Here is a 10436-nt window from a genome sequence, read left to right on the forward strand (position 1 = left end):
AGTTAGTTAGTTAGTTAGTGAGTTAGTTAGTTAGTTAGTTAGTTAGTTAGTGAGTGAGTGAGTGAGTTAGTTAGTTAGTTAGTTAGTTAGTTAGTTAGTTAGTTAGTTAGTTAGTTAGTTAGTTAGTTAGTTAGTTAGTTAGTTAGTTAGTTAGTTAGTTAGTTAGTTAGTTAGTTAGTGAGTTAGTTAGTTAGTTAGTTAGTTAGTTAGTGAGTGAGTGAGTGAGTTAGTTAGTGAGTTAGTTAGTTAGTTAGTTAGTTAGTTAGTTAGTGAGTTAGTTAGTGAGTGAGTTAGTTAGTTAGTGAGTTAGTGAGTTAGTTAGTTAGTTAGTTAGTTAGTTAGTTAGTGAGTTAGTTAGTGAGTTAGTTAGTTAGTTAGTTAGTTAGTTAGTTAGTTAGTTAGTGAGTGAGTGAGTGAGTGAGTGAGTGAGTTAGTGAGTGAGTGAGTGAGTGAGTGAGTGAGTGAGTGAGTGAGTGAGTTAGTTAGTTAGTGAGTGAGTGAGTGAGTGAGTGAGTGAGTTAGTTAGTTAGTTAGTTAGTTAGTTAGTTAGTTAGTTAGTTAGTTAGTTAGTTAGTTAGTTAGTTAGTTAGTTAGTTAGTTAGTTAGTTAGTTAGTTAGTTAGTTAGTGAGTGAGTGAGTGAGTGAGTGAGTTAGTTAGTGAGTGAGTGAGTGAGTTAGTTAGTTAGTGAGTGAGTGAGTTAGTTAGTTAGTTAGTTAGTTAGTTAGTTAGTGAGTGAGTTAGTTAGTTAGTTAGTTAGTTAGTTAGTTAGTTAGTTAGTTAGTTAGTTAGTCAGTCAGTCAGTCAGTCAGTCAGTCAGTCAGTTAGTTAGTATTTAGTGGGAGCATCAGGTTGTGCCTTGTACATTGTTATTGCTGTCTTGAATCTGATGAAATCGTATAATTTTATGGTGTTTGACCGGATAACCGGTTGTTATATAACAATGACTACTAAAGATCTAATCAATTTTATTTATTTATTTATTTATTTAAAATGGGACAGTGCATATTAATGAACATTCACATGTAAATATGCCAGATTATAGCCTAAGGCTAATTTCCATCTGTAGTCCCCTGGCAGGTTGATGGTAACATGAACATAAACGAATCAGAAAAAACAAAGACAGAAACACATAATACCACAACACAACACGAAACTTAGTACAAAGAATAAAAACAGGAGACCAACGACCAGTGTGTAAACGAGTCTAAACAGTAGAGTACAGTTATAGTGGATATATGTTGTGTTTATATTTTAAAGTGCTTAGTGCGAAGAGATAAATTATATTGCACGGGAACCAAAATGGAGTATACATATTGCACAAAACCCATCGTTAATATAAAGTGCATAATCAAATTGCACATTGCTCTACCGTATCTCCACTAATTGTATTTAATATATACATATGTATATATACACATATATATACACACATACGCATGTACAGTACGTACACACACACATATACACACATATATATACATACACCTACACACACATATCCATACCCATGTCTATATATAATAGATACAATAATCCAATAAATCTGGTTGTGCCATGATGCCGGTTCAATGACCATTAAAACATCTTTAATCATTAATTTCTCCAGAGATTTTAACACCATAAAGCCAATACTTCTGAAACTGGTGTGAACTTTTATCTTTAGAGGAACAATGACTGAGCTACGTCTTTATTCAACTCTCAAAGGTTCAAGGTGCAAAGTGGTTAATAAATAAATAATCAAAGATAACTCTTAGTTATCTAAACGTGTTACTTCATATCATTCTTTTACTTCAAATCAGCATTTATGAGTTTCCAGGAGGAAAAATCAACTGAAAACTCCCTGAAAATGGATTTATATCAAACTCTCCAACTCAACCAATCAGTGGAATCATTTATGTAGAGTTGGAGACTCAATAGTTATTGTCAAAAGTAGATTATTGTTAGTTATTGTAACTTAAATCAGTCTCTTTCTCCTTCAGATCATTTTCTCCTGGTGAATAAAGACCTGATGAAATAAACGTTTAATTCAGAGAGAAGTGGTTGAGTTTAGTTTAGTCTAGTTTAGTCTAGTTTAGTTTAGTTTAGTTTAGTTTAGTTTAGTTTAGTTTAGTTTAGTTTAGTTTAGTTTATTTAATAGAGAGAGAGGTGGTTTCTCTCACCTGGAAGATGACGAGCTCGGCTTCCTCCACCTTCCTCTGCTCGGCCACGATGTCGTCGCTGAGCCGACTCTCCATCCAGGCGAGCATGGTTTCCTCCCCGTACTGGAACAGGTCCGGGTTCTTCAGCTCCCCTGCAGGTTTAAATACAGTCAGGATTTAAATATTAACATCCCTCCATGCAAGCATGGTTTCCTCCCCGTACTGGAACAGGTCGGGTTCTTCAGGTCTCCTAGATTTAAATATTACAGTCAGGATCCAGAGAAAAACTCTGGGGAAACTGGAGGAAGTTTCTGTAAACTGGTCTGAATCCTGTTTAAGAGGAGGAGGTTTCTGTTTCAACTGATGGATCTGGATCAATCTGACTAACTGGTGACCAGCGCTGGCCAACGGTTGCCATGGCTACGACCTCCTCTACCAACGGTTGCCATGGCTACAGCCTCCTCTACCAACGGTTGCCATGGCTACGGCCTCCTCTACTATGGTTGCCATGGCTACAGCCTCCTCTACCCAACGGTTGCCATGGCTACAGCCTCCTCTACCAACGGTTGCCATGGCTACAGCCTCCTCTACCAACGGTTGCCATGGCTACAGCCTCCTCTACCAACGGTTATTCCTGGATGAGTTTTACTGGAATCCTGTATCGCTGTGTTGATTTGTGGAATAATCTGCTTGGTTTGTGGTATAATCTGCTTGGTTTGTGGTACAGTTTCTTTATTTCCCACAGGGGTCGAGTCGTTCACCTGGAGCTTCTGCGTTTAACGGATTATCTGTTGTAACTGAACTATTTGTTCAAGTGCATTTTTAATCCTGAGGTGGTAATTTGTTGGAAACAACATCCCCCGACTGTAATTGTTGAGCTTTATTTAAGGTTTTAAAGCTAAAAATTCTGTAAAAAATCTGTATATGTCTCTGTTCATCATCATCATCATCATCATCATCATCATCTTCCTCTCTCTTCCCTTGTTTTTAAGGGTTTCCTCACAGCCAGTTTTTACCTGCCATTGTTTTAATAATTAGTTTTTACCCTCCATTGTTTTAATAATTAGTTTTTACCCTCCATTGTTTTAATAATTAGTTTTTACCCTCCATTGTTTTCATAATTATTTTAATAATTGCTCCGGGTCGAGTTCTGCTCTGGAAAGTCCCCAGACTGGTGTTTAACAGACTATTAATACATCTGAATTGAGTATTCTGGGGCGTTGGAGGTAACTGGATGGTGAAACTCCCCAGCAAGACAAATAATAATAGATAATAATAATAGATTCTGATAATGCATCACATTAACTTCTGCTGGTCTGAGTTTAACGGCTCCCTGCAGGGAGAAACTAGGATAAATGTGAATACAATGATTATAGCACTGGATGCATGTCTGTGTTTTATAAGCTTTTACGCAACCAAAAGTTACAGATAAGAAGGTGTGAATGGGTTTATATTCAGACAGGTTAATGGTTTTATATTCAGGTTAATGTTAATGACGGGGGTCTCACCGATGACGTCGTCCCTCGTGGTGCTGGACCTGAAGTTCATGGCGTAGAGGTCGGACACGGCGACCTTGAACCCCTGGGAGGTCAGTTCCTCCACCGCCACGTCTCTGGCAGCGGCGTTGAAGGAGCCCGGACTCTGGTGGGCGTAAACGATCAGAGCCGTCTTCTGGGCTGGAACAGAGACAGAGTCATCAATAACCACCAGATACTGATCAATTAACCCTAACCCTAACGATCAGAGCCGTCTTCTGGGCTGGAACAGAGACAGAGTCATCAATAACCACCAGCTACTGATCAATTAACCCTAACCCTAACGATCAGAGCCGTCTTCTGGGCTGGAACAGAGACAAGTCGATCAATAACCACCAGATACTGATCAATTAACCCTAACGATCAGAGCCGTCTTCTGGGCTGGAACAGAGACAAGTCGATCAATAACCACCAGATACTGATCAATTAACCCTAACCCTAACGATCAGAGCCGTCTTCTGGGCTGGAACAGAGACAGAGTCATCAATAACCACCAGATACTGATCAATTAACCCTAACCCTAACGATCAGAGCCGTCTTCTGGGCTGGAACAGAGACAAGACGATCAATAACCACCAGATACCGATCAATTAACCCTAACGATCAGAGCCGTCTTCTGGGCTGGAACAGAGACAAGACGATCAATAACCACCAGCTACTGATCAATTAACCCTAACCCTAACGATCAGAGCCGTCTTCTGGGCTGGAACAGAGACAAGACGATCAATAACCACCAGATACTGATCAATAAACCCTAACCCTAAAGATCAGAGCCGTCTTCTGGGCTGGAACAGAGACAAGACGATCAATAACTACCAGATACTGATCAATAACTGTTATCAAAGTATTATCTGATATCTTTAAAGTTGATCATGTGTTATTTTCTAATGGATAATGCCCCTCACTGGGCCGAAATGGAATCTGATGAGTTATTGTGACACCGTGGCTGACGTGAAACTCCAGCTTCCTATTGACTCCAATTTCTCCCTCTCATATGAAGATGTATTGTTTGGATTCTTTTCTTACTCCTCTAGCAAAGCAAATCAATTTTACATCATCAATTTAATTTTGTTACTTGCAAAATGTCATATTCACAAATCGAAATTCTCTAATCACATTCCATCTTTCCCGGCCTTTAAAAATGAATTCAAACAATACATGGCAACAATCCAATACTCTAAAAATAGAACAGCCATCCAAACCACGGAGTTATGTACTAGGTATAGCTTTTTTTTTAACTGATCTATAATTTCTGTCTGTGACTGTTCCCCTGGCATCAACTGTTTCTATGTATGTTTTGTTTGTTTTATAATGTATTGTTGATAATTTGAAATAAAGAAGTGTGAAAAAAAAAAATACTCCAGCTTCCTCCCCCTGCAGAGCCGACACCTTGGAAGAGATTTCAACCACGGGAATGCCATATGACCAAGTTCCTGACTGACTGATATGTTAATACCAACTCATTTGGCCACAGACTTGAACCACGAGGACTCCCTATGGGGTAGTTTACAACTTAGTGACAGTCATGCCAAATGCCCGATAACGGAATTTGGCCACAGATCACATCTGACTGTAAATACCCTTTAATTGCTTTTTGTCTCTCACTTGGCTCGTTTATTCCTGCCTTTTGTACTTTGAACTTACTGTATAAAAGTCATGATTCCAACCACTCTGGGTCAGCACACCAACCCAGACACGCTCTGTAGGTCTGCTCACCGCCGGCTACTGAATAAAACTCTCTACACCACAGACTAAAACTCTCTACACCACAGACTAAAACTCTCTACACCACAGACTAAAACTCTCTACACCACAGACTAAAACTCTCTACACCACAGACTAAAACTCTCTACACCACAGACTAAAACTCTCTACACCACAGACTAAAACTCTCTACACCACAGACTAAAACTCTCTACACCACAGACTAAAACTCTCTACACCACAGACTAAAACTAAATACACCACAGACTAAAACTAAATACACCACAGACTAAAACTCTCTACACCACAGACTAAAACTCTCTACACCACAGACTAAAACTCTCTACACCACAGACTAAAACTCTCTACACCACAGACTAAAACTCTCTACACCACAGACTAAAACTAAATACACCACAGACTAAAACTCTCTACAACACAGACTAAAACTAAATACACCACAGACTAAAACTCTCTACACCACAGACTAAAACTCTCTACACCACAGACTAAAACTCTCTACACCACAGACTAAAACTCTCTACACCACAGACTAAAACTCTCTACACCACAGACTAAAACTCTCTACACCACAGACTAAAACTCTCTACACCACAGACTAAAACTCTCTACACCACAGACTAAAACTAAATACACCACAGACTAAAACTCTCTACACCACAGACTAAAACTCTCTACACCACAGACTAAAACTCTCTACACCACAGACTAAAACTCTCTACACCACAGAATAAAACTCTCTACACCACAGACTAAAACTAAATACACCACAGACTAAAACTAAATACACCACAGACTAAAACTCTCTACACCACAGACTAAAACTCTCTACACCACAGACTAAAACTCTCTACACCACAGACTAAAACTCTCTACACCACAGACTAAAACTCTCTACACCACAGACTAAAACTCTCTACACCACAGACTAAAACTAAATACACCACAGACTAAAACTCTCTACACCACAGACTAAAACTCTCTACACCACAGACTAAAACTCTCTACACCACAGACTAAAACTCTCTACACCACAGACTAAAACTAAATACACCACAGACTAAAACTCTCTACACCACACACTAAAACTCTCTACACCACAGCGGACTAAAACTCTCTACACCACAGACTAAAACTCTCTACACCACAGACTAAAACTCTCTACACCACAGACTAAAACTCTCTACACCACAGCCTAAAACTCTCTACACCACAGACTAAAACTCTCTACACCACAGACTAAAACTCTCTACACCACAGACTAAAACTCTCTACACCACAGACTAAAACTCTCTACACCACAGACTAAAACTCTCTACACCACAGACTAAAACTCTCTACACCACAGACTAAAACTCTCTACACCACAGACTAAAACTAAATACACCACAGACTAAAACTCTCTACACCACAGACTAAAACTCTCTACACCACAGACTAAAACTCTCTACACCACAGACTAAAACTAAATACACCACAGACTAAAACTAAATACACCACAGCGGATTCTGAACTGGTTTTGATGATATAATTCAACAAATCTCATGGCTTAAGTCTTTCTCTCCCTTCATAAATTCATTCAGACTCTGTACAAAAGATTTGTAAACAAACTAAAAATCCAATTGTTAAACAAATGATAAAGATTTGGTCTGAAGTGAAGAAATACTTTCACGAACCACAATCACTATCACAATTTACCCCAGTCTGGGGTGGTCAGTTGTTTCTACCGGCAGGGCAGACGCAACATTGTGGTTAACTAAGGGACTAAAAACAATTCAAGATCTTTACACAACAAACACAATGATATGAACTAAGAGCTAAATATCATCTTAATAGAAAACATTTCCTCAAGTACCTTCAGCTTAGAAATTATGTTAAATAAATCAAAGCAATGTACTTTCTAAACCCTGTAGCACAGAACTAGAAACTATTGTAACCAAGAATTGTCTGAGAAAGGTGCAATATCAGAACGGATCAATTTCAAGTGAGAACTCAACATTTAAGCTTCAGGCCTGGAAGGAAAAACATCCAGACAGATATTAAGAGTGGGAATCCGCATGAGCCAACGCTCTTTCTGGATCCATAAACACCTTAGAATAATAATAAAATATGAATACAATATAAATGGTTAATGATGTATGTGACACCGATGGAATTGAATAGATATGACGCCAATAAACCAGACATGTGCACAACATGTACAGAAGATACACTATTATTAATAATTATTACATTCTGGGAAGAGATAAGAGTAATAAACCAAAAGATTGTTTCCAAATCAATATCATTGGATCCTAAACTTTTCCTGCTGGGCCTTTATTATCCAGAGAAACTCCAGTAAATATGAAAAAGCACTTATAGATTTAAGCCTGAACCATCAACCAAGTACCAGTCAATGGTTAAACCAAATGTTATCAAGTAACCGTTGGAAAGAATTACTGATATTCTGTATTTGCAGGTAAATGGAAGCTTTTTATTGAATATGTCAAGAACTTAACAGAAAACCAAACTGATGAAACTGTGGATATGGACATTTCCTAAATGGTGAATGTTAATGTCTTTTTTCGGTATTGCAGTTATTATTATTATTATTATTATTATTATTATTATTATTATTATTATTATTATTATTATTATTATTAATAATATTATTATCCTTATATATATATTTATTTTTTCTGTTACTTTTAAGCCCGTAGCTTATCATTATCATTAATATTATTTCACAATCAATTACATTGCGTTCATAATCTGTCTAATAACAAAAGAAGCATATTGTTCATTCTGTGTTTTTATTGTGATTGTTTTGTTTTAAACCGTGTTTTTGCAGCTAATCTATAAGAAATGACATATGGCCTTGGCTAGGCTAGGCTAGGCTAAGCTAGGCTAGGCTAAGCTAGGCTAGGCTAGGCTATACATGTCATGATTGTTTGTACTGTGATTATCTTGTGCTGCTATAAAACTCAAATAAACATATTGTGGGGAAAAAAAAGAAAAGTTGATCTTGTCAGCAGAAGGTAAAAGTGAAGGATTCTATTCTGGTATTTTATATTTAAAACTTGGATGTTTCAGGGCGTCAACATTCCTGGATGACACCATTATAATGAGGGCGTTATAATTACACACAATCCTTTATTAAATGATTTTAACAACTGGATGTTCTTGAATTTCCTGCAGTAAAAGACAAAACTTAAACAGTTCAGAATTATGGGATAAAATCTAAATACTGAGATTAAAGATGTAAAAAAATTTTCTAAATGAATTTCATTCTACAGCAAAAAAAACTAAGAATTCTATGAACAAAGTCAATCCCAATTTTTTTTATATAGAACTAATTATCTTATAGACAATAGTTTAGACACATAACTACTTTTATAGTCGTCATAAATGTAGTTATAAACCAGTCTCTGGACTTGGAAACATTTACTGACAAACAGATGAAACTGAAGCCTCTGCTGCTTTAAAGCCTTAAATGTTTCAGTGTTTAAATCCTTAAATGTTTCAGTGTTTAAATCCTTAAATGTTTCAGTGTTTAAAGCCTTAAATGTTTGTGTTTAAATCCTTAAATGTTTCAGTGTTTAAAGCCTTAAATGTTTCAGTGTTTAAAGCCTTAAATGTTTCAGTGTTTAAAGCCTTAAATGTTTGTGTTTAAATCCTTAAATGTTTCAGTGTTTAAAGCCTTAAATGTTTCAGTGTTTAAAGCCTTAAATGTTTCAGTGTTTAAAGCCTTAAATGTTTCAGTGTTTAAAGCCTTAAGTGTTTCATTGTTTCTGTCAAAGGCCACACCTGTCGGTCCAGACCAAGCGGTTTAACAGAAGTAGAAACTCACCCATGCTGAGTCTCGGTCCGTCTGCAGCAGAACCAGATCCTGCAGGCTTTTATAGTCCGTCTGCAGCAGAACCAGATCCTGCAGGCTTTTATAGTCCGTCTGCAGCAGAACCAGATCCTGCAGTCTTTTAGAGTCCGTCTGCAGCAGAACCAGATCCTGCAGGCTTTTATAGTCCGTCTGCAGCAGAACCAGATCCTGCAGGCTTTTATAGTCCGTCTGCAGCAGAACCAGATCCTGCAGCTTTTAGAGTCCGTCTGCAGCAGAACCAGATCCTGCAGCTTTTAGAGTCCGTCTGCAGCAGAACCAGATCCTGCAGGCTTTTATAGTCCGTCTGCAGCAGAACCAGATCCTGCAGAACCAGATCCTGCAGCTTTTATAGACGCCCAGCCCTCGTAGCGTGAGAAACTTGCTTAGATTGGACACCAGGAAGTAACATCTCTTCACGTCACAACAACATACCAGAGGGAGGAAAGGTGAGACCGGTTTAGGTTGTATGGGAGGAAGAGGAGGAAGAGGAGGAAGAGGAGGAGTGGAGCTGCTGCCGGCTGATAACAACGTTCTCTCAGCAGGTTGTGATTCTCTGCTGGTCGAACCGGTCTTGATTCTCTGCTGGTCTCAGCGTCTCAGCGTCTCAGCGTCTCAGCGTCTCAGCGTCTCAGCCCAGGTCGTCTGCTCTACAGCCTCCTCTCAAACCCAAACCTCTCTCTACTCTCAGGTTTTAGATCCACCTCTAATCTGCCCTCTCTTTCCCAAAGGGTTTTTTTTTCATACTTTATTATTAAAGATTTTTATATTTTGGACATTACAACACAAATGTAACTGACATAAAATCAAAGGCAAAGCCAAATTAAAGCTGCAAGCAGCGATGGATGAACGGCCTCCACCCTGGTGCAGGTTCAGGCTGCAGTGAAAGCTTGTACGACTTCATGTAGATAACGCTTTTGAAAGAGAAAAGTAATGCGTGTCGTCGCAGGATGGAGACGAACATTTTGATGTATAACACATCTGGGTGCACATTACGGTTCGGGCCGTATTAACTGCTGAAGGAATGGCATAAATTGCGCCAAAATGACACGATTAATTGAAAATGGCCGACTTCCTGTTGGGTTTCGGCCATGGCGCAAAGAGACTTTTCTTTAAGTTGTGACATGATACAGGTGTGTACCGATTTTCGTGCATGTACGTCAAACCGTATTGTGAGGCTTGAG

At 38.5% G+C, this 10436-nt stretch overlaps 1 protein-coding gene across 1 annotated transcript in view; it reads right to left on the minus strand.

Annotated features, from left to right (window-relative positions):
- Window positions 1-9572, minus strand: part of LOC133421972 (NAD(P)H dehydrogenase [quinone] 1-like) — a 19276-nt gene extending 9704 nt beyond the window's left edge. Inside the window, exons 1-3 of the mRNA XM_061711800.1 lie at window positions 9229-9572; window positions 3648-3815; window positions 2161-2291 (exon numbers count right to left, since the gene is read on the minus strand). Of these exons, the coding sequence (XP_061567784.1) occupies window positions 2161-2291; window positions 3648-3815; window positions 9229-9232 (303 nt within the window). The 5' untranslated portion in view covers window positions 9233-9572. The remainder of the gene's footprint in view (window positions 1-2160; window positions 2292-3647; window positions 3816-9228) is intronic.
- Between the last annotated feature and the right edge of the window lie 864 nt (window positions 9573-10436).

Source organism: Cololabis saira, chromosome 2 (assembly GCF_033807715.1).
Source record: "Cololabis saira isolate AMF1-May2022 chromosome 2, fColSai1.1, whole genome shotgun sequence".
NCBI classification, from domain to species: domain Eukaryota; kingdom Metazoa; phylum Chordata; class Actinopteri; order Beloniformes; family Belonidae; genus Cololabis; species Cololabis saira.